The 24,211-nt window shown below is 46.2% G+C and overlaps 1 protein-coding gene across 6 annotated transcripts in view; it reads right to left on the bottom strand.

Annotated features, from left to right (window-relative positions):
- CCND3 (cyclin D3) overlaps nucleotides 1-24,211 on the bottom strand; it is a 96,958-nt gene that overhangs the window by 2,736 nt on the left and 70,011 nt on the right. For 5 of the 6 annotated variants that reach the window (XM_080663821.1, XM_080663823.1, XM_080663824.1 and 2 more), the window contains one exon: nucleotides 2,632-2,847. In XM_080663821.1, coding sequence (XP_080519947.1) covers nucleotides 2,632-2,847 — 216 coding nt within the window. Of the gene's footprint in view, nucleotides 1-2,631; nucleotides 2,848-3,559; nucleotides 3,921-24,211 lie in introns of those variants that run through there. The other variant, XM_080663820.1, reaches the window with a different exon arrangement.

Below are 24,211 nucleotides of genomic sequence, written 5' to 3'. Positions count from 1 at the left end.
GGGGGCCAATACAGGCCTTTTTCTGACTTGACCCAGGGCTCTGAGCACTTCTCCAACTCGGGTTGAATGAAAAGACTGCAGCAACAGATACCACCACCATCTCCATGAACTTGAGGCTCCCTCTGGGGTAAAACAGACTCTCCATAATCCCATGGATTTGTAAAAGGGGAAATCACCACTAGCCTCTCCCCAGCTCTGCATCCCAGCCAAGCCTATGCCTCTTGTAGAAACCAAGTGAGCATGAGGCCACACCACCTCTGATACAGTCACTGAACTAACTCTGAGGTTCCTCAAAGGGGACATTGCCCAACCCAACCCACATCCCCTTGGTGGGACATCAGGGTTGGGTCCTGAGATATAACACCCACCCCACCCCCTTCAACTGGAACCCACAGTGCTTAGTGCCATTTGAGTCTCAGAAAGAGCTGTGGAGACCATGCCAAACAGGATGGGTCTGGATGATCTCCGAGGGACCAAACCCCATCTCTCCCTGCCCAAGCCTGCACACCCCTGCTAGGTCCGAGGGCGGATGGGAGCCCCAATCCACTTGTCTGGGGTTCCCAGCCCTGGCCCCATTTCTGAGTTGCACATATGAGGATTTCTTCATTGTTTTATCTCAGGAAGGAACTCGAGGGTTTGACTCCTTACTGAGAGAGAAATAGCAGCCCCACCCAACCTCTTCCCGGCCCCCACCTAGGTGTCATCCTCCCAAATCAGCCCAAAGCCTCCCCACAGAAAACAGCCTGGCCTGGAGCCAGAAGTTGGGCAGAGAAGCTAGCATTCTACCCCTGGTGCTTGTCCCAGTGGCCGAACTCCTAACTCAGAAGTGAACAGAAAGCACCTAGCCTCCAAGGAAACACCTGGAAGGCAATTTGGAGTGGGACTTGCCCTGTGGGGAGGCATGGGGTCCTGTGTGAGGGAAGGTGGCCACCCTATCCTGTATCCGGACAGCCCCTGAGAATCTCAGCCCTCGTTTGGCACAGAACATACCCAGGGAGGGATTAGCTGCCATGGCTGGCAGCTTCCATCATATCTCTGGCCTTTAGGGCCACCTGGGCTAGCCAGAAGACCCAGATTTTCATCATCTGCTTCAGGGCTGCCGAGGCAGGACCCTGCCCTCCTCCTCTGGGCCTCAGTCTTCTCTGCTTCACAAGCATTTGGACAGCCGAGTTCACTGAGGTCCCTTCCAACTCTGACCTTCTAGGAAGCCATCTGCACGCTCCACCCCCAGCTCAGGCACAGACAGTGGGGGAAGAGTATTTTTTGCCTGTTCTGAAAAACTTCCCTCATACAAAGGCACACATCCCATCCCAACCTTTTCACAAAAAAGGAAGTCCCCTTTTACCTTCCAGCCCAAACCCCTCCAAAAACATCTTTCCTGCTGCCCTGGAAAGCAGCTCCACCTTCAGACTTGCCAAAAACTACCAGATTCATCACAAAGAGCTGTGGGGCCTCCCAGATTCCCAACTCCGGCCTCCTACTCCCATCTCTGAGAGCTACTTGGCAGGAAGAGAAATCCTGTTCCTGGACAAGCAGCAGTCAGGGGCCCCAGTACCCTGGCTTCCTGGCCAGCCAATCACAGCAGCCTGCATGCTGCCCTCCTCCCCGGGAGATGGGGCCCAGACTCTCTCAGGGTCAGGAGAAGACTCGGCAGTATAGAGGGTGAGGAAGGTGCCCACTCACCCACCCTCTCCCAGACCCCCCCCCCCCCAGGTGATCTGCATACCCCTCCTCCAGATCCAGGCAGCTCCCCCACCTCAGGCTTTGGGATAAGAGAACCGGTGACTTTCCTGCCCTGACTTTCCTGCCCTGTCTCGGAAGAGCCTAGCCCAAGTTCCCAGCAAGAGGCCCAGGGAGCCACTTCCCAAACCACAGGAGTGACAGCAGCTCCCCACAGGGTTATGAAAGACCTTGGTCAGAGTGGGCGGGCCAGGGGAGGGGGCATCATTATCACATCGGAAGCAGCTGCAGCTCAGCTCCCTGTCTGTCCCTCCGCTCTGGCCTCTGGCTAAGGGGGAAAGGGAGAGATGATTCCACCAGGCCTGAAGCAGCTGCTCAAGTTCCTCACAATGAGGATTAGGAAGGAGCTGTCTCTTCTGGGATATAAGAGGAAGGAAAGAAGGTGGGATGAAACCCTTCCTTAGAGCAATCAGGGCTGGGCTTTAATCTGCTCTGGGAGGCTTTTCAATCACAAAGTCCACACAGGGATAAAGACTCACCCAAAGCAGCCCCCCTCCCCCACAAGAAGCACATTCCACTCCCCCACTCCGGTGGGGGTGTGCAGGCATGTCCTGCTGCTGCCAATAAATAACTCATGATGGTTGTGTAAACCCAGAGGCAAAGTACTAGTGAGTGTAGACATGCAGTTTGACTTGTTGCTATCTGGGGGAAAGACCAAGAGGAGTGGCACCCCCTGGAGGTCAGGAGAAGGGGAGTTAGTTCACGCTGGCAGTTTAAGCCTGGATTGGGGCTACTCTAACCATCACACTGCACTGCCCATCTTTTGTCCAAATATATAGACTCTGCGGCCCTGAGCCCTCCCCAGGGAGCAAAAAGCCTCTGAGGTCTTAGCTTTCCTTTTCCCGGTGAGGAAGCGGTATGTGTTAGGGGTGGGGAAAATTATGCACGCACCCGCATCTGGCGGGGGGAGACAGCGTGGTCGGTGTAGATGCACAATTTTTCGATGGTCAGGGGAGTAGTCTCGCGCAGCTTGGAGGCTAGCAGCATGCAGACCGCACCCAGGAGCTGAAATTGCGCCTTGGGGGTGGGGACACAGGATAGGTAACGATCCAGGTAGTTCATGGCCAGGGGGAAGACTTCCTCCTCACAGCGCTGCTCCTCGCACACCTGGGGGGAGGGGGGGAGGACACAGTCACTTAAGGGCAGGAATGTGGGAAGCACCGCAGCACTGAAGGTGAAAGGGGGCACTGAAGGGAAGTGGGACGGGGAGCAAAAATGGAAGGGGTACGCCAGCGGCTCCCTTACTTAATGAGACTCCCCTCCCCCATGGGGTCCCCAAGAGTCACCCACAGTAGCCAGAGAGCTGGGACCTTACCCCCATTACCATCACCCACTGCACACACCCAAAGGGAAGGGAGGAGACTCCAGCCGCTGCCTCCCGCACTTTTCATTTCCCTGACCGCCGGAACCGCGCGCGCGCCACCCCCACCGCCTCCCCGCCAGAACCCCGCGACAGACACAGGAACCGGCTCTGGGGAGGGGGCGGCTGAGCCCAGGGTTTTCCAGGCGCACTCTCCTAAGACGGGGCGGGGAAGAGAAGCAGGAGCCGGAGGGGAGAAGGTGAATCCTGCCCCGCTTTCCCGGCCGAAGAGATGATTAGTTAGGGTGCCAGAGTCGAGGTTGGGGAAAGAAAAAGGAATGGGACACCACGAAGGCAGCGGCTAGGGTGCCGAGTGAAAGGCCAGGCCCGGGGGTCTGGGCCACCGAAGCATCTTGCAGATTGTTGCTGAGACCAGGATGTCCCAACAGGGCGGCCCCGGGATGTCCGGAGCCGAGGACGCAGGGACGGCGGGGGAGGGGAGACCCGTCCGGGCGGTACCTCCAGCATCCAGTAGGCCAGCATCTTCCGCATGTGCGGCTTGATCTCCCGCTGCACGCACTGGAAGTAGGAGGCGCGGGGCACGTAGCGCTCCTCCAGGCGGAGCAAGCTCTGCAGCACACGCTGGTCCCCCAGCAGCCGCGGGTCCGGCCCGGCCCGGGGCGCGTGCCGGGTGCCCTCGCAGCACAGCAGCTCCATACTCGGCAGCGCACGAGAAGGACGGGCGTGCAGGCTCGCGAGCCAGAACGCAAGCGGCGGGCCGGAGAGCGCGGGCGCAGGGCTGGTGCTGGTGCTGGCGCTGGTGCTGGCACTGCGTGGAGGAGCCCGGCCCGCCTGCGCCGGCGCGCGGCTTTCCTGACAGGCGCCCCGCCCCTCGCGACGAGGTAGCAACCGTGGAATGCTCTCGCGTCACACGCTCCAGGGGCGGAGCCGCCGGCGCCCCAGACGGAAAGGGCTGGCGGCGCCCCCCTCCCCCGCAGCGGCCGAGCTGGTCCTCGGACGCGGGCCGGCCCGGCTTCCGGTCGCCCCGCTCCCTTCCGACCACCCCGTGGAGAGCGCTTTCCAGGAGGTGGTCCCCTTCCCCACCAATGAGCCCTCCCATTTTGCTTCTCTGACATTCGTCGCCCAAGAAAGAACTTTTCTCCACAGGTTGTTCATTCATTGGTCAAACCCTACTTCCCCCGCTGCTTGCTAGGGGAATATAAAAACTAATAACTAGTTCTTAGCGAATACTGTTCTAAATACTTAACATTCAGTAACTTACTAAATCCTCACTGAAACTCACTGAGTTAGGTGTTATACTCATTTAGCAGATAAGGAACTGAAGCACACTAACAATGTGCGGCCAAGCTAGGATTGGGAAGCCGGCAGTCTGGCTCCAGAATCTGTGCTCTACCCCATTGCTGCACATTAATACTGTGATCCCAAAGCCGGCACCATCTGCATCGCCTAAGAGCTGGTTAGAAATGCGGACTGTTAAGCCTACGCCTGACCTGCGGGATCAAAATCTGCATTTCAACAAGATCCCTGCTGTTTCTGTGCACAGTAAAGTAGGAGGCCTGGTGGAAATCAGCCCATTACCGAAATACAGCAGGGCGGAAAGGCCGCGTATTCAAGGCCTCACCTTGTCATTAAGCCCGCTGTGTGGCCTTGGACAGGCTCTGAAAGTCGGCCTTAGCTTCTGTTTGAGGAAAACGTGGGCGGAGAAACGAGATCCTCTCTGAAGGAGCTTCTTGCTCAGACTCTATAAAATCTCCCAATTGCCATTTCTTCTACCTCCCAAACTTTTGGGTTACTTTGTAGTTTCCCCAATACTGGATTCCACATGACCAAGAGGCAGACCACAGGCCTCCAGTAATGCTCCCGGTGGGAGGAGGCCCTGGGGAACTCCTACCTCTCCTGAGGTCCTCTTGAGTGAAAGGACACTAACAGGCAAATTCTATGCTAAATATTTTCTCAATAAATTGTTTTTTATATGATAAATTTTATTATAGTTCCAATATCATGGAAATATTCATTTGCATTGTAGAAACCTTAGAAAATCCAGATAAGCCACACAAAAAAGGAAAAAAAAATTACTTGCAATTTCACCATCCATAGATAACCCTTTAAAATGTCAATATTTGTTTTTCTAAGACTGTTCTATTTTTTAAAATGAGGTCATTGCTAACTGTTTTGTAAGCTTTATTTTCCACAAAATATATATATATTGTTAGCACTTTTCCATGTCATTTATACTACAACATTATTCTTAATGGCTACATACTAGTAGTATGCCATTGGGTGAATATATAATGCATTTAACCCAACAGGTATTGTTGAAAATTTAAGTTCTCATTCTTCCCTATTAGAAACAATCCTGGGAAATACTTTGTTCTTTTGTTTTTGTTTTTTAAATAAATCTTTATTGTTCAGATTATTACAGGTGTTCCTCTTTTTTTTCCCCCATAGCTCCCCTCCACCTGATTCCCCACCCCACCCCATGCCCTTACCCCCCGCCACTGTCTTCATCCATAGGTGTAAGATTTTTGTCCAATCTCTTTCCACACCCCTCATACCCCCTTCCCCCTGAGAATTGTCAGTCCACTCCCTTTCTATGTCCCTGATTCTATTATATTCACCAGTCCATTCTGTTCTTCAGATTTTTTATTCACTTGATTTTTAGATTCACTTGTTGGTAGGTAGGTATTTGATGTCATTTTGTTGTTCATAATTTTTATCTTTACCTTTTTCTTCTTCTTCCTCTTCTTAAAGAATACCTTTCAGCATTTCATGTAATCCTGGTTTGGTGGTGATGAACTCCTTTAGCTTTTTCTTGTCTGTGAAGCTCTTTATCTGACCTTCACTTCTGAATGATAGCTTTGCTGGGTAGAGTAATCTTGGTTGTAGGTTCTTGCTGTTCATCACTTTGAATATTTCTTTTTTTTTTTTTTAATATATTTTATTGATATTTCACAGAGAGGAAGGGAGAGGGATAGAGAGCTAGAAACATCGATGAGAGAGAAACATCAATCAGCTGCCTCCTGCACACCTCCCACTGAGGATGTGCCCGCAACCAAGGTACATGCCCTTGACCGGAATCGAACCCGGGACCTTTCAGTCCGCAGGCCGACGCTCTATCCACTGAGCCAAACTGGTTTGGGCAACTTTGAATATTTCTTGTCACTCCCTCTGGACTGCATAGTTTCTGCTGAGAAATCAGCTGACAGTCATATGGGTGCTCCCTTGCAGGTAACTAACCATTTTTCTCTTGCTGCTTTCAAGATTCTCTCTTTGTCTTTTGCCCTTGGCATTTTAATTATGATGTGTCTTGGTGTGGTCCTCTTTGGATTCCTCTTGTTTGGGGTTCTCTGCGCTTCCTGGACTTGTAAGCCTATTTCTTTCACCAGGTAGGGAAAGTTTTCTGTCATTATTTCTTCTAATAGGTTTTCAATATTTTGAAAATATTGAAAACCTATTCTTCTGGCACCCCAAAAATTCAGATGTTGGTACGCTTAAAGTTGTCCCAGAGGCTCCTTACACTATCTTCATATTTTTGGATTCTTTTTTCTTTTTGTTTTTCTGGTTGGGTGTTTTTTGTTTCCTCATATTTCAGATCTTTGGTTTGATTCTTGGGGTACGTTGATCTACAGTTGAGTTTCTGTATATTCTTTATTCTAGACAGTGTATGCTTAATTTCTGACTGGTCCTTTTCCATTTTTTTGGCATTCTCATTAAGATCCTTAAAGGTCTCACTAAGTTCCTCAGCGGTTTTTAGAAGATTCTTGAGTAACCTTATAAATGTGGTTCTGAACTCTATGTCGTCCAGTAGTTTGCTTTCCTCCATTTCTTTTATTCGTGACATGTTTCTTTGTCTCTGCATTTTGGCTGCTTCCCTGTGTTGATGGAGTGGCTTTGTGTGGTAGGTGACCTATAGGGGCCAGTAGCTCAGCCTCCCCAATCACCTGAGGTGGATGCTCTTGGTACACCCCTTTGTGGGCTGAGTGCAAAGTCTTGGTGTAGTTAAGCCTTGATTGCTGTTGGTACACTGGGAGGAATTGACCTCCAGGTCAATTGGCTGTGAGGACCTGCTGTGCCTATAATGGAAGAACTGCTGTGCTGGAGACACGCTTATGGTGCAGGACTTGTTTCAGTGGGGCTTTGGTGCTCACTGAGTCTGCCTCCTGAATGTGTCACTTATGGATGTGAGGAGTTGAAATCTGATGTCTCACACTGACCACTAGGTACACTGGCTTCTGGATCTCCAATGGGGTGCAGGTCAGCTACTGTCTGAGGCCACCCAGCAGGAGCTACAGCGAGAACTACAGTTTTCTCCTCTTTGCTTGGGTTTGGAGGTTCTGGAGCTGTCTGACCCGGGCTGCAAGTTTGCTAGGTTAGGCTGCGATAGGGCAGGCCATTCATATGCTAAAGCTGCTGCTTGGAACTTGGGTGGGTTTGTAGGTTGTGCGGGGGCGGGGTCTCAGGGCGTCACTAGGCTAGGGCGTGGCAAACAGCGATGGCTGCCAGTTAGCAGGCTCTGCATCTCCGACAGTGTCCCACGCCCCAGCACAGTAAACAATTATTCCTGCGCATAGCTCTGCAAGCAAGCCACCCTCACTTTCCGACCGGATGGCAGACAGTCCAGCTTCTCCCCTTAGGAGTTTGGGTCCCCCGCGTCTCCCCAGAAATTGGATTTCAGAGTAATCGGGGTCTTGTCTCCCTTCGGGTTGAAAAAAAGCAACGCCTGCCGCCAGCCTGGATCGCACGCCTCTGTACCTCAGCTTTTCAGCGCTTGTGCACGTCTCAATGCTCTTTTCTCTTTCCTTCTAGTTGTAGAACTTCCACTCAGCCAGCTTTCCCGTGGTTCTGGGTGATAGACGTTTTGTCTTTTAGTTGTAGTTTTGAAATTGTTGTGCGAGGCAGCAGTTTAGGTGTTTACCTATGCCGCCATCTTGGATCCTCCTCCTCCTGGGAAATATTTTTGTGGTAATATTTTTGTGTGCACTCATCATTACTTCTAGAAGTGAATTAATTTCTAAAGTTATGAATCAAAGGCATTTTTTAGATTTTTCAAAATTTATTTTTCAGTTAAAGTTGACATACAATATTATATTAGTTTCAGGTGTATAGCATAGTGGTTAGATATTTATATAACTATGAAATGAACCTCCCCATAAGTCTATTACCCATGTTACACCATACATAGTTATTACAATATTATTGACTATATTCCCTGTGCTGTACTTTATATCCCTGTAACTATTTTTATAACTGGCTATTTGTACTTCTTAATCCCTTTCACCTTTCACCCATCCCCCAAAACTCCTCCCATAAATTTCATTCTAAATTCCCTGCTGAAATGCTGAACCAATCTAATGAATAAACATTAGGTATCTATTTCAAAACAAAACAAAACAAAAAACAAACACCTATGCCAACTGGAAAGATGAAAAGTAGTTTATTAGTAATAAAATATATGTGTATTTGTTTTAAATTCAAGAACTCTTGTTATGCCAACATAAATGTGTGCCATGTACCTTATCTAATCTTGCAAGCCCATTACTCCTATCTTCCAAAATACAAGTATGAAGTTTTAGTTAATCATAACACTGAACTCTTTCATTAAAGAGAACAATATGTTTTAAATTAAAAAGAATAGATATGGCCCAGCTGGTGTGACTCAGTGGTTGAGCGTTGACCTATGCACCAGGAGGAGGTCACAGTTCGATTCCCAGTCAGGGCACATGCCCGGATTTCAGGCTCAATCCCTGGTAGAAGGGGTACAGGAGGCAGCCGATCAATGATTCTCTCTCATCATTGATGTTTCTCGCTCCCTCTCCCTTCATATCTAAAAGAATAGATATGAAGTTATGGGAAGACAAAAATGTTGAAGTGTAAGAGGTTTTTAGTATGCAGGAGGACTAAAAAATATAGCTTTGAAGTAAGTACATAACCAGAAACCAGATCTGTCCTGAAGGAAGTGTTTCTCTACTCTCAGAATTATTGAGTAGACTGTTCAGGTTAGAAGGTCATTTATCTTTGATAAGAAAGTAAATCATCATTATTAAAGTTTTTTTCCAGTTTTATTGAAGTATCAATTGTATTAATTTAAAGTGTACATGATTTAATATATGTATATATTGCAAAATGATTACCATAGTAAGTTTAGTTAAGAACCATTACATAATTACAATATTTTTCTTGTGATGACAATTTATTTTAATTTTTTATTGAATTTATTGAGGTGACATTGGTTCATAAAATTATATAGGTTTCAGGTGTACAATTTCATAATAATGTTGAGAATTTTTAAGATCTACTCATCTAGCAACTTTTCAAATATACAATACAAAACCGTTAACTATCATCACCATGTTGTACATTATATTCCCAGGACTAATTTATCTTATATCTTTTAACCACCTTCACCCACTTACCCATGAGGTATAGCTGCTATTATTACCCTCCTGTTACAGATGGAAGCAGAGACACAGGGAAGCTAACTATCGACCAACGCCATGCCACTAGCAAGAGGCTGCCTTAGTTGGGTCTCCCCAAAGACAAGGATTCAAGTGAAGTAATTGACCCAGGAGGTGATTCCAGGAAGCACCCCAGAGTGGAGAAATGAGGCAGAAGGGAAGGAAACCAGTGAAAAGTACATTGTTGAGTAAGTTAACACTGTGGGCAAATGGAGCTCAGTCCTGTTGAGGAACTCTGGGACGTGATGAAAAGTGCATGCTTCTGCCTCCGAGGGAGCAGGGACACCTGTCCTCCATTCCCAACGGTGGAGGGCTGCTGGGATGGAGAAAGGGGCCTGCAATTAATTGCCCAGAATGTCCAGCTTTCCTACGGGAGAGCACATGGACTCACAGCGCTGGCACTGGAAGGGGGCTGGTGCACTTGGGGAGGATGAGAGCCATGGGTATCTGGGTGGCAACAGCTGCATGTGCTATATCGGATTTGAACCCAGTCAGGCGCCAGAGCCTAAGTTTGAAGTCCAAATAAATATTTTTAACAGTTTTATGCTCATTTTATTTTTTAAAATATATTTTTATTTATTTCAGAGAGGAAAGGAGAGGGAGAGAGATAGACATAGCAATGATGAGAGAGAATCATTGATTGGCTACTTCCTGCCCCAGCCCCCCGCCACTGGGGATGGAGCCCGCAACCGGGCATGTGCCCTGACTAGGAATTGACCTGTGACCTCCTGGTTTATAGGTCAATGCTCAACAACTGAGCCATGCCAGCCGGGAAGTTTTATGCTCATTTTAAAGTTGTATTTGTGTGTACCAGAACAACAAACCTGGGACTTTATCAGGTTTCCTTTTAAAATAAATTTACTTAATGAAAAACTTAACTTTAAAAACATTAAGTAGCCCTGGCAGGGTGGCTTAGCTGGTTGGAGCATCATCCCATACACCAAAAGGTCATGGGTTGGATTCCCAGTCAGGGCACCTACCTAAATTGTGGGTTCTTTCCCCATTCGGGTCATGTATGGGAGGAAACTGATCAATGTTACTCTCATATAGATGTTTCTCTCTCGCTCTCAAATAATAAAAAATAAACAAAAAATGCCCTGGCCAGTGTGGCTCAATTGGTTGGGTGTCATCAGGAGGTTGTGCGTTTGATTTCCAGTCAAGGACACATGCCCGGGTTGCGGGCTCCATCCCTAGTAGGGGGAAGGGTGGGGTGCAGGAGGCAACTGATAGATGTTCCACTCTCACATCGAGGTTTCTCTCTCCCTCTCCCTTCATCTCTCTCTAAAAATCAATAAACTATTCTTTAAAAAATAAATAAATAAAACGGGTTGTATGTTTGATTGCATTTACCTTATATAAAAAATAAATGGTTAGTTTATTATTTTTGAAAAACATCAATATAATTCATCAGCCCTAACCGGTTTGGCTCAGTGGATAGAGCATCGGCCTGCGGACTGAAGGGTCCCAGGTTCGATTCCGGTCAAGGGCATGTACCTGGGTTGCAGGCACATCCCCAGTGGGGGGCGTGCAGGAGGCAGCGAATCGATGTCTCTCTCTCATCGATGTTTCTAACTCTCTATGCCTCTCTTCCTCTCTGTAAAAAATCAATAAAATATATTAAAAAATATATATATATAATTCATCAATATATTGATGAATTATATTAAAAGATTAAATTAAAAGATTAAAGGTGCGAAAATCATGATAGAATCAACAGATGCCAAAAAAAGTTTTTGATAAAATTCAACAGCCATTCACAATAAGAAAAAACTATTAGCAAAGTAGGGATAGGTGGGAACTTCCTTTGTCTGATATAGGGCACCTTCTAAAACCCCACAGTGAACATCTTCTTTAGGAGTTGATACACAAAAGTACACCAGGCAAAGTGTCCAACATGCAGGGCAGTGGGAAAAACCAAAAGGTCCCTCCTCCATGATCAACCTGGCTAGAACTTCCCTGGGACTAGCGAGGCCATGTGCTCCCAGTATCCTCAAGGTAGACCATATATTTCCACCCCTCTTTCAATTTGCACATTTTTATGAATAGCACCATCTTTCTGCTGAGTCTTCAGATGTTAAGCCCTGGTGCCATCCTGGATTTCTTCCTTTCTTTGGTTTCCTGTATCCAATCAATTATCTACCCCCCAAAAAAACCATTAGCAAAAGCTTACTTAGATCCTATTCTTCCAATTCCTCCAGTAGACTGTTAGCCAGTTTCTCAAAATTTGCCACCAAAGTAAACCGTTCACAGCAGAGAAGAAAGTATCTCTCTGAGGAATCTAGTATGATCTAAAATAGTCCTCAGCAAACCTGAGATTTGTTTGAAGTCTAACATTCTGCCTTAGAAACATATACACATTTAGGATTCTGGTCCATAATACAGCCATAATTGTCATGCAGTAAAAAGTACATTTACTTTAAATTACTTATGGTTAAGGAAAATCAAACTTCACGGAAGCCACGTGTACCCTGAGACTGGCAGGAGTAGTCTCAAACCCTCTTTTAAAAGACTGGGCCTGCATTACTATTGCAAAAGCCTCCCTGAGAGCCTTTTAGTCCTCACGGTGCTTCCAGATAGATCCGGATCAATGGCGCAGGGCCATCAGATTAATCTCCCACAGACACTCCTTTCATCTCCAGTCCAAGGACCTGCTTATCAGGTCAAATTTAAAAGTCAACCAGCCTGGCTTTTAAAGTTCTCCTTCAAGAGGCCTCAGCCACCCTATCCAATTTTATCTCAGCTGGAGCACTCCAGCTCACCCCAAGGCCTTATCACCCACTACTGGCATCCTGGTCCTTTCTCCAAATCCAGTTCCTTCCTTCAAGTCCTAGTTCCCGGCCCACCAGGGTTGTAGCGTTAGAGAGTAGGCTAATTTAGAGCCAGATGATCAACAGTGGCCCATAGAGGGGAGCTGACTTGCCCAAGGGCACACACCAGTTAATGATTGCTTTAAATTAGTCTCATTGTTTCCTGTTAATAAATCCTATTTTCCCTTCAAAATTGGAAACTCCTGGGGGTAGGTACTACACCTTTTTATTCCCTGCTGCAGGAGGTACTCTGCGAAAAGCTATGTGCTTTGTTTCCAGACCCCCTGCTCCTGCAATTCCCAGGCTTGGTATGTCTTTCCTCCACCTTTGGTCAGCCACCCACACTTACAAAGTCAAGTTTAAGATCGCTCTAGTTGTAGGTTATTTAGTTTTTTCTTTTAAAATTATCATTAGAGTTGTGCCCTGGCAAGTGTTGGTCAGTGGTGAGAGTGTCAGCCTGTGCACCGAAGGGTCAGTTCATATTCCTGGTCAAGGGTATGTATCTGGATGACAGGTTCAATCCCTGGCCCCGTTGGGGTGCATGTGGGAGGTAACCAATCAACGTGTCTCAGATTCCAGTCAAGATGGCAGCATAGGTAAACACAGCACTTGTTGCCTCCCACAACCACATCAAAATTACAACTAAAATACAAAACACCAGAGTTGACCAAGTCACTCCCATTCTGAACCAACCTCAAATTTCCTGTCAAATATGGGGAAGGGGCTAAACCAGGGGTAGAAGAATCAAGTGATTTCAGAGGTGGGGCAGGTACAGTAAATGAATTCAGAGTATGGGAATAAGAAACAAACAAAAAATAATAAAATAAAATAACAAACAAGCATGATTCAAAACCACCTGAACTTTAGCTGAAAGAAAGTCCTACAACTGGGAAATTAAAGAAGAAGCATATCGATACTCATAGAAGGGATGGAGATGTGGGGTGGAATCTCAGAACCAGCCAGTCCTACACTCACATGCGATGGTTTAAAACTTTAGCTGAAAGAAAGTCCTACAACTAGGGAATTAAAGAAGAAGCATATCGATACTCATAGAAGGGATGGAGATGTGGGGTGGAATCTCAGAACCAGCCAGTCCTACACTCACATGCGATGGTTTAAAATATCTTGGCAGTGAAGGTTTTCCTGAGGAGCAAGGGGTCCCAGCCCCACACCAGACTCCTCCCCCCTTCGCCCCCCCCACCGCCCCCCCGCCCCCCCGCTCCGCCGCCCAGCCCACGGTTCCACTGCTGAGAAGAAAAGTCCCCACAACTTCTGGCTATAAAAACCAGCAGAGATTGTGGCTGAATGACACAGAAGTTGCTGGAGCCCCAGGCAGCTCCTCTTAAAGAGCCTGCACACAGACTTACCTGGACTCCCGCCCTTTGAGCTCCAGCATTGGGGCAGCAGCTTGAAAGGAACATGGGACATTCAGGGAGGAACTAACTTGTCTGGAATCAGGGCAAGAGCTGAAGGGGCAGCTTTCTCCCAGACAGAAATGCTGGAAGAGGCCATTGTTCCTTTGCTGAGCCCTCCCCACCACAGAGCTAACAGGCAGTCACCACACCAAAATCTCCATCAACCTGGCAAACACTTTTTCCCCTCCCCTGATAATTCCCTGAGACCCCACCCCTCCCTACTTGCAGGCTCAACCAAGCCATTTCCAGTGGCTTTTCCTTAGAACTGGCCTCTCTTGCCTCATGCTAGACTTTCCTAAAATCACTCAAACAAGCATTAGCTGGCCTCAGCATGCCCCATATCTCTCAATAAGTGGCCCCAGGCCAGACACTAGCAGCAGCCCATCTTGGTTCACAGCTTGGCCTCTCCTGTGCACCACACGAAGCCCAACACAAGTAGAAGCCATCTGCAGATTGCTTTGTAGCTCATGCTGGGTGGCCCCAAGCAGGGCACAGGGAGTGGCTGACTTTGCATCTCCCCAGAGGCTCCAGAACCAGAGCACCCAGTGGCCAACTTCTACCATGCCAGATTACAACCCTACCACCACCAGGAATGACACACACAAGGGACTGACTCAGTGAGCACCAAAGCCCCACTGAAGTAAGTCCTGCTCCATAGGGTCGGCTTCTGCACAGCAGTTCTTCCACTGTAGTTGCAACTGATCCTTGCAATCCATTGGCCTGGGTTGCACCAACGTCAATCGAGGCTCAACTATAATAGGACAGTGCACAGAGCTCACACAGGGGCACACCTGCAGTGCTCAACTCTGGTGACTGGGAAGGCTGAGCCACTGGGCCCTATAGGACACTTACTAACATGGCCACTCTACCAAGTCCAGGAGACATAGCAGATCTACCTAACACACAGAAACAAACACAGGGAAGCAGCCAAAATGCGGAAACAAAGAAACATGTCACAAATGAAAGAAAAAGAGAAATATCCAGAAAAAGAACTCAAATAATAAATCCTATTATTATAGGAAGCAAGAAAACTACCAGATACAGAGTTCAAAACAATGGTTATAAGGATGCTCAAAGAACTTACTGAGTACTTCAAGGAACTTAGTGAGAACATCAACAACAACAAAAAAGGACCCATCAGAAATGAAGGATACACTAACTGAAATAGAGAATAATTTACAGGTAATCAACAGTAGAGTAGAGGACGCCAAGAATCAAATCAAGAATTTGGGATATAAGAAAGCAAAAAACACCCAATCAGCAAAAAGAAAAAATAATCCAAAAATATGAAGTAATGTAAGGAGCCTGAGGGACAGCTTCAAGCATACCACATTCACATCATGAGGGTACTGGAAGGATAAGAGAGAGCAAGAAATTGAAAACCTATTTTAAAAAATAGTGACAAAACTTCCCTTACCTGATGAAAGTAATAGGCATACAAGTCCAGGAAGCATAGGGAGTCCCAAACAAGTTGAACCCAAAGAGGACCACACCAAGACACATCATAATTAAAATGCCAAAGGTTAAAGACAATGAGAGAATCTTAAAAGCTGCAAGAGAAAAGCAGCTCGTTATCTACAAGGTAGTGCCCATATGATTGTCTGCTGATTTCTCAAAAGAAACTTTAAAGGCCAGAAGGGAGTGGCAAGACATATTCAAAGTGATGAAAAGCAAGGACCTACAACCAAGATTACTCTACCCAGCAAAGCTATCATTTAGAATTGAAGGTCAGATAAAGAGCTTTACAGAAAAGAAAAAGCTAAAGAGGTTCATCACTATCAAACCAGTATTATATGAAATGTTCAAAGGTCTTCTTTAAGAAGAAGAAGAAAAGAAAAAGATAACAAATACGACCAGTAAAATGGCAGTAAATACATATCTATCAACAATTGAATATAAAAAATCAAAATAAATGAACAAACAGAACAGAAACAGACTCATAGATACAGAGAACATTTTGATGGTTGCCAGATGGGAGGGGGGTTGGGGGGTTGAGTGAAAAAGGAGAAGGGATTTAGAAGTACAAATTAGTCATAGCCCATGGACACAGACAATAGACAGGTGAAGGCCTGGGATGGGGTGGGAGATAGGTGGAGGGGGGCAGAGGGGGGGAAATGGGGGCATCTGTAATACTCTCAACAATAAAATAAAAATTTTAAAAAGCAATAAATAAAAATATTTTTTAATATATTTTATTGATTTTTTACAGAGAGGAAGGAAGAGGGATAGAGAGTTAGAAACATCAATGAGAGAGAAACATCAATCAGCTGCCTCTTGCACACCTCCCACTGGGGATGTGCCCACAACCAAGTTATGTGCCCTTGACCGGAATCGAACCTGGGACCCCCCAGTCCGCAGGCTGACGCTCTATCCACTGAGCCAAACCGGTTTTGGCTAAAAATATTTTTTAAAATCGGTGTCTCTCACATGATCTCTCTCTCTCCCCTCCCTCCCTTCCTTGCTCTCTAAAAATAAATAGAAAAAATATTCTCAGGTGAGGATTAACAATAATAAAAATTAACATTGTTGTTAAAACACTGAGCAGAAAATTACATTTTTAGAAAAGACTTATACCTCTCCCAAACTCACAAATCCCCGTCAGTTGATTCATTCTTTATTTATTTATTTTCTTTACATTCCCTCCAGGAGAGTTTGTGTCATTCCTTCTCTCACTCACTCATTTATTCCAGATTCTTATTGAGACTCTGTGAAAGATACTCCAGGGCCATGGACAATCATACAGTGACAAATGAGACAGTTCCTTTCTTTTAAAGAGAAAAAATTTCCTAGGGGAAATAAAATGTACTTTGCTTTCCTTCTTAATAATTTACCTTCACTTGATTCTTTAATTAACTCAAGCATGTGGGTTTTGGGGCTTTGACTCATCATGTGGCCAGAAAGTTCTCTGAATCAGGAATTGAATCTTCTAGTTTTTTGGTATCTAAGTAGACGCAGAATATGTGCCAGCTATCCTGGTGTAATTATTAGTGCTGTACCTTTCACTCTCAAAAGTGTCCCAATTTGGAATAACAAGCATTGGTGAGGATGTGGAGGAAGCGGAGCCCTTACACTCTGGTGGTGGGAATGTAAAATGGTGCAGCCACTTTGGAAAACAGTCTGGCGGTTCCCCAAATGTTAAACATAGTTGCCATGTAACCTAGCAATTCTACTCCTGGGTATATACCCAAGAAAAATAAAAACACATCCACAAAGACATCTGTATTCAAATGCAAGAGCATTATTATTATTCATACTAGCCAAAAGTGGAAACAACCCAAATGTCTGTTAACATATGAACAAATATAGTGAAGATAATGTGGTATATTCATATAATGGAATATCATTTAAGTCATTCATAAAAAGGAATTACGTACTGAAGCATGCTATAACATTTATAAAAAGAAATGAAGTACTGAGGCATGCTACAACATGAATGAACCCTCAGAGCATTATGGTAAGTGAAAGAAGCCAACCAAAGACCACACATCATGATTCCATTTATATCAATTGTTCAGAATAGGCAAATCTATAGAGACAGAAAATAGATCCGTGGTTGCCTAGGGCTGGGGTGGTGATGGTAATGGGGAGTGATTGCTAATGGTTACTGAGTTTCTTTCTTTTTTTTTTTTTTAATATATTTTATTGATTTTTTACAGAGAGGAAGGGAGAGGGATAGAGAGTTAGAAACATCAATGAGAGAGAAACATCGATCAGCTGCCTCCTGCACACCTCCCACTGGGGATGTGCCCGCAAACAAGGTACATGCCCTTGACCGGAATCGAACCCGGGACCCTTCGGTCCGCAGGCCGACGCTCTATCCACTGAGCCAAACCGGTACCGGCATGGTTACTGAGTTTCTTTTGGGGGTGATGAAGATTTTCTAAAATTAGATTATGGTGATAACTGCACAATTCTAAATATACTAAAAGCCATTAAACTGTGTACTTTATATAGGTGAATTCTATGTTATGAAAATTATATCTCAATAAAACTTTTTAAAACTCATTCCAGTCTGGACAATAAATTATATGGTCATTTTCTACCTATTGGAGCCTTAACGTGAGTGACTGAGAGAGCATAGGGGTTTTTGAGTTAGAACTAGGGCTGAATCACACCTCTACCACTTGTGTGACCTGGGGGATAATTAACTGATTCCTCACCAGCAAAACAGAGTAACAGTGCCTACCTCAGAGGCCTGCTGTAATGTAAGCAAAATAATGCATGGAAAGTACTAGGAGCCCCCCAACCCTATGTTCAAAGTGCTCAACTTTTATTTATTTATTTTTTTAAAATATATTTTATTGATATTTTACAGAGAGGAAGGGAGAGGGATAGAGAGTTAGAAACATCGATGAGAGAGAAACATCGATCAGCTGCCTCCTGCACACCTCCCACTGGGGATGTGCCCGCAACCCAGGTACACGCCCTTGACCGGAATCGAACCTGGGACCTTTCAGTCCGCAGGCTGACGCTCTATCCACTGAGCCAAACTGGTTTTGGCTATTTATTTATTTTTAAATATATTTTCATTGATTTTGGAAAAAAGAGAGGAAGAGAGATAAAAAAAAAAAAAACATCAGTGATGAAGTAGAATTATTGATCACTGCCTCCTGCATGCCCCACATGGGCATCGAGCCCACAACCCAGGCATGTGCCCTGACCGGGAATCGAACTGTGACCTCCTGGTTCATAGGTCGATGCTCAACCACTTGGCCATGCCAGCCAGGCAAATTGCTGAACTTTTAGTAGATATTTACACTGACAAAAGTCTGATATAGAATGCATGGATGGACCAATGGATGGAGCAAGCCTGATGCAACTCACGCCTGAGAGCAGATTATACCCATTCCTGTAAACCAGATGTTCCCCTTAAAAAGGAACTCAAGCCCGGCCAGCGTGGCTCAGTGGCTGAGTGTTGACCTATGAACAAGGAGGTCACTGTTCGATACCAGGTCAGGGCATTTGCCTGGATTGTGGTCTTGATCCCCAGTGTAGGGCATGCAGAAGGCAGCCAATCAAGGATTCTCTCTCATCATTGATGTTTCTATCTCTCTCTTCCTCTCCCTTCCTCTCTGAAATCAATAAAAATATATTTAAAAAAACAAAAAGGAACTCAAGAAGCAGCAGCAGACCAAGTTCAATGCTTCTGCCCATTCTGCTTGTTCATTCAGTCCCCCACTAGCGTTCTCAGCCCGACTGTGTGCAAAGTCCTAGGCTGAGCTTCCTGGAGAATAATGGGGGAGAAGTCAGGATCCCTGCTTTCATGAGTTTCCCCTCAGCAGTGGGAGGCTGGGCATGTGCAGAGGAAAAAGCTCCCACAAAGGCCATGTAAACAAGCCCAGGATGACTGGAAGCACCCTTGGTCTGAGTGCCTCTGAGCAGATAACCCAGACCAGGTCAACTGTGTGCTCCTCCTGAGATGGGGCCTCCACCGCCCACCACCAGACGCCAAGGTGCGTCAAATAGTCCCAGCGATGCCTTAATCAAAACACTCCTCCCCAGGTCCCACCCTGGCTCCTCTTTCCTTCACCGGCCTCTGGAACTACAAACATCTGCCAGGCCTTAAGCCAAGGCCCGAGTTTTCACACTTCAGAGACCGTATTCTATCCCTTCAGCCTCAACTTTCATGATTCTCCAGTTCTAACCTCCACAGCTCACATCCCCACCTGGATGTTACAGATACCAGAGCGCAGGATGCTCCAAACCTGCCCCTCCTCTTTTGTATTATGTATCAGTTAACCGTGATCCACTGGCCATCCAAGCTAAAAATGCTGACATTATTCCTCTCAGCTCTTCCTGCTCCAAATGTCTACATTAACCTGGAAGCAGATCCTGTCACCTCCGTTTCCAAAATGTTTCAGGAACCTGCCATATCCCTAGTGCCTGGCCCAGGGCTTGACCAGAGAGAGCTGTTCAATAAATATGGTAGAAGGAATTAATAAAGCATACCTACCACGTAGAGTTGTGAGGATGTTAAGTGTTTAGAATTGTGCTTGGCCCCTCCACTAAGTGCTCAGGTGTTCCCTTCTAACACTGGTGCAATACCCTTTCTCACTGGCCTCCATTCTCCCTCTTCAGCCCATGCTCCCCACTGCTGCCCAAGCTCTCCTTCAAAAATCTCAGGAATGCACATGTGCTTTCTTTGCTTCTTAAAACCTTAAAATCCCAATGTCTTCAGGATAAAATCCTGACCCCTTATCTGAAAGGAACATGCAAAGTCTGCCATTTAAAATTTTTAAAAGGCTGCCATTATCTACCTTACATTCTTCCCGGAGCCTTATCTCCCCTCCCCCCACACATACACCTTCCTTATACCTATATTCCAGGTCCACTGAGTGGTCCAACACTGATGCTTCTGCTCAGCTCACACTCTTCTTTATGCCTAAAACACCCACCTGACCGCTCTTAAAAATTTGCTTCATGTCCCTCAAGGCCAGCTCAAATACCACCTCTGCAAAGATGCTCACTTCAGTTCCTCCTGCTCAAGTTTGAAGGAAAGTGTGCAGTGAGATGCAGTGGTTGTCCACAGAGGCCTCCTTGACTACTGACCAGTGCGGGGGAATGGGTCTTTGCCAAGACATCGTATCTCAGGGTCTCGCCCTCAGCTTTGCAGGAGAAGCATGCGTTTTGAGGCTGCCTGGAGAGTAGACACAATCTACTTGCCTCCAATAAAGGCCACAGAAAGAAACAGACAAAACAGAAAAACAGAGGCAGCAAGTGAACCTGAACACCAAGCCAGCCAATCAGCCCCTGCTCTCCTTAACATGGGAAGCCAAACTCCAACCAGGGGATGAGAGCCAGCTTGCCCTCAGCCAAGGCGCCTGCTGGGTCCCACAAAAGACAGTGTAAAGTAATGGCTAACAGTGTGTCAGGCGTGACAGAACCTGGGTTTGAAACCAAGGTCTGCCACTTAATCTTTCCCAGACTCTTGGTTTCCTCATCCGTCAAGTGGAGCTAATAATCTCCTCTGTCCTGGTTACTCCCTCTGCCTGAACCACCCTTCCCCTGGACACCCATATAGCTCCTTTCCCACTTCCCCATCTCTGCTCAATTTTCACCTTTTCAGAGAGGCTTTTCCTAACCCCCCTAGGTAAAGTAGGAATGCCTCCCACCTCTAGCCCTCCTCATCCTCCTCATCCTGCCATATCCCTAGTGCCTGGCCCAGGGCTTGACCAGAGAGAACTGTTCAATAAATATGGTAGAATGAATGAATAAAGCATACCTACCACGTAGAGTTGTGAGGATGTTAAGTGTTTAGAATTGTTCTTGGCCCACACCGAGGATCCATAAATGTTATGTTTTATTAGGACAGCCTCCTACTGAGACCCTGCTGTACACCAAGCACCCAGGGATGCCCAAGAGGAGTTGGGAGTTCTGAGTCTTGTTGGAAAGACAGAAGGAAGCCTTGGGAGAAAGGCACCTGCTCCAGCCCATGTGTGAATGTGTGCATTCGTGTACGTGTATGCGTGTGTGCATGCATGTGTGTGTGTGTATGTGTATGTGTGTGTGGTCTTCTCCCAGGAAAGACTTACTTACGCTGCAGTGAGGCATGAGAAGCTGGCATACTTGATGTGTGGCTCAGCACTGCCACCAGGGAGGGTCAGGGTAGAATACAGGAGGGTGGCAGGGACCGGGGCTGGACAGGAAGTCAGGACACATCATGAAAGGCCTGTGGCTGCGAAATTTGAGTTGTGCTCCGAAGGCAACCAAGAGCTATTAAAGGGTTTCAATATGGACCAGCATTTGGAGTTTAGGAAGGAGGAAGCTGAGAAAGTAGTTAAGAGGTTCTTGCAATAACCTAGTGAGAAATTCAGAGAGCTGCTCAAGACAAAAGAAATGCAGGAAACAGAATCACTGGGCCTCGGTGCCGGTGCCGTTTGGATGGTGGTGGTGGGACAGGCCAGGATGGTTCTGGCTTCAGCAATTTGATGGAAGGTGTTTCTATTTCCTCTGGTCAGGAAGAATGGATTTAGAAAAAAAAAAAAGATTCTCTATTTCACATGTTGCTTTTAAGGTGCCCACAGACATTCAGGTGAAGTTCCACAGCAGCTGGACATAAGAAATAGGCACCATGTACCACCACGTTCTACTGTGTGCTTGGGGTGCCTAGAGTTTCTTTTCATCCTCACCACACTAATTCCAGGTAGGCATCACTATCCCATTTCACAGCTAAAGAAACTGAGACTAAAAAAATGTAACCTCTAAGGTCCACAGCCAGGAAGGGGCCCAGCTGGGCTGTGAACTCTGGTCACGTCTGACGACAGCCTTCCCTCTCCCCGACCTTAGCCTTGAGGCCTGAAGTCAGGAGTAGGCACCTCTAGAAGTCCTCGGGGCAGGCAGCTGGGCCCCACCTGGGAATGTGGGAAGAAGGGGATGCAGAGGACACCACATTTAAGGGGTAGCGGGAGAAAGTGACTCGGAAGGAAACAACCAGAGAGGTCGGGGAAGGAATGGAAGGCCAAGGAAACTGGATGCCAGAGCACAAAGCTGCCAGGGGTCGGCAGGACGTGGACTCCTCCCTCAGCCCAAGTAGTGTCAAACTAACAAACGCCAGCTCCCTCCACCCCCACTGACGCATTCTTTCTTTAGATATGTTAATAGAGGGCATGGGTTAAGGTCAAGCTGGAGCTGGGGGGACTTTTGTGTCTCTTTAAATCAGTTTGCATAGCTTTGCTCTGACCTGTGATGTATCGATTTTATAGTTTACATCAGGGCAGACAATCCTAATTTCAATTTCTGGGAAGGTTCTTCCAGGCTGACCTCCTGCAGTGTGGGATGTAGCAAAATACATTAGGCCTTTGGATTCAGACCTAGATTCAAATATGGGCTCTGCTGTGTGACCCTGGCCAAACCAAACTGCTTAAACCACAGGTTCTTACCTTTCTTAAAAAACAAACAAACTATATCTATATCTATATCTATATCTATATCTATATCTATATCTATATCTATATCTATATCTATCTATATATATTGGTTTTAGAGAGAGAGGAAGAGGGAGAGAGAGATAGAAACAGCGTTGAAAAAGAAACATTGATCTGCTGCCTCCTGCATGCCCTTTACTGGGGATTAAGCCAGTAACCCAAGCATGTGCCCTGACCTGGAATCGAACTGGTGACCTCTTGGTGCATGGGATGATGCTCAACCAACTGAGCCACACTGGCCAGGGCAGGTTCTTACCTTTCAAATGGGGTGGTTATGAGGGCGAGAGAAATGTACCTAAAACAGCCAGTTTATAGTATGTGCAGCTATTATTACATTGTCTCCACTTATTGCCTGCCTTCATTCCTGAACACTTGTTTAGATTTTAATTCTGATGTCTTGTTCATTCCCAGACCGGTAGATTAGAATCCCCAGAAGCAGGGCTGAGGCTCTGTATATTTATCCCCAGGTGATTTTGAAACATCCAGGGCTGAGAACCAGAAGCCAAGAATGACTTTCTCCTTCCCCTGCAGTCTGTGTATCTTCATACCGAATGTGTCACTATCAGTGAACTCTCTTGGTAGGCAGGTCTCTCTAGCCTATGCCTGGAAATTCTCAGAGGGCCACCCCCTCCTAGAATGAATGGGGTTATTCCCAAATTAACAATCTATTGAGTCATGCCTCTTCATCCATCACAATAATCTCATTTTCAGAGGGCAACCCAGAGCTTTCTAATTTATTCATTTATTCACTCATTTGCAGTTGCCCCCTTAAGCGCTCTGCCACATGAATAATTGAGAATTCAAGTAAATTCTGGGGTGAAACTAGAACAAATGAGGAGAGAAGAAGTTTAGCACGAGTTCACCGAGTCTCCTCCAGGTATGACTAACTCTTCCATAAGTAATAATAACAAGAATAACAACAGTTACATAGCAATTACTTCAAGTCAGGCATTGTTCTAAATGCTTTACATTAATTATGTTAATCCTCTAATTCAACAATTTTCAACCGGTGTGCTGCAAGAATTGTTTGAACATGCAATACATGACTATTTAGATTTCCCTTAGATTGTCAAATAAATAAAATGACAACAGTCAACACAACAATAGCCATCTGGTGTGAATGAATCACAATTATACCAATTTTTTTTCTGTCAGATCACCGCAGAATTTTAGTAATTAGTCTGTGTATGCCGGGTGATGAAAGGTTGAAAATCGCTACTCTAATTTACAGTTATTCCTCCTGAACAGAGGAGGAAACTGAAGCACTGAGAGGTGAAGTGACTTGCCCAAGTTCACACACCTAGTAAGAGGCAGAGGCAGAATTTAAACCAGGTATTTGGGGTCCAGGGTTAGAATTTTACTATTTAAGGGCAAACTAAGAGAGGGGCTGGCAAGCCCCTGGTGGCCTAGAATCAGAGGCCACCGAAGAAGAAGGCCTGATGCTGTCCCCTGCCTGGGGGTCAGAGCTGACCACAGGCATGGCTTCCTGGGTTGCCTGGCAGAGGAATGAGAGCTATGAAAGGGAAATTCCTCCAGGAAAAGAGAACAT

The sequence above is a fragment of the Plecotus auritus genome (assembly GCF_963455305.1).
Source record: "Plecotus auritus genome assembly, chromosome: 4".
Taxonomy (NCBI): domain Eukaryota; kingdom Metazoa; phylum Chordata; class Mammalia; order Chiroptera; family Vespertilionidae; genus Plecotus; species Plecotus auritus.
The sequence above is the reverse complement of the archived record's forward strand: the minus strand, read 5'-3'. Positions and strand labels throughout refer to the sequence as shown.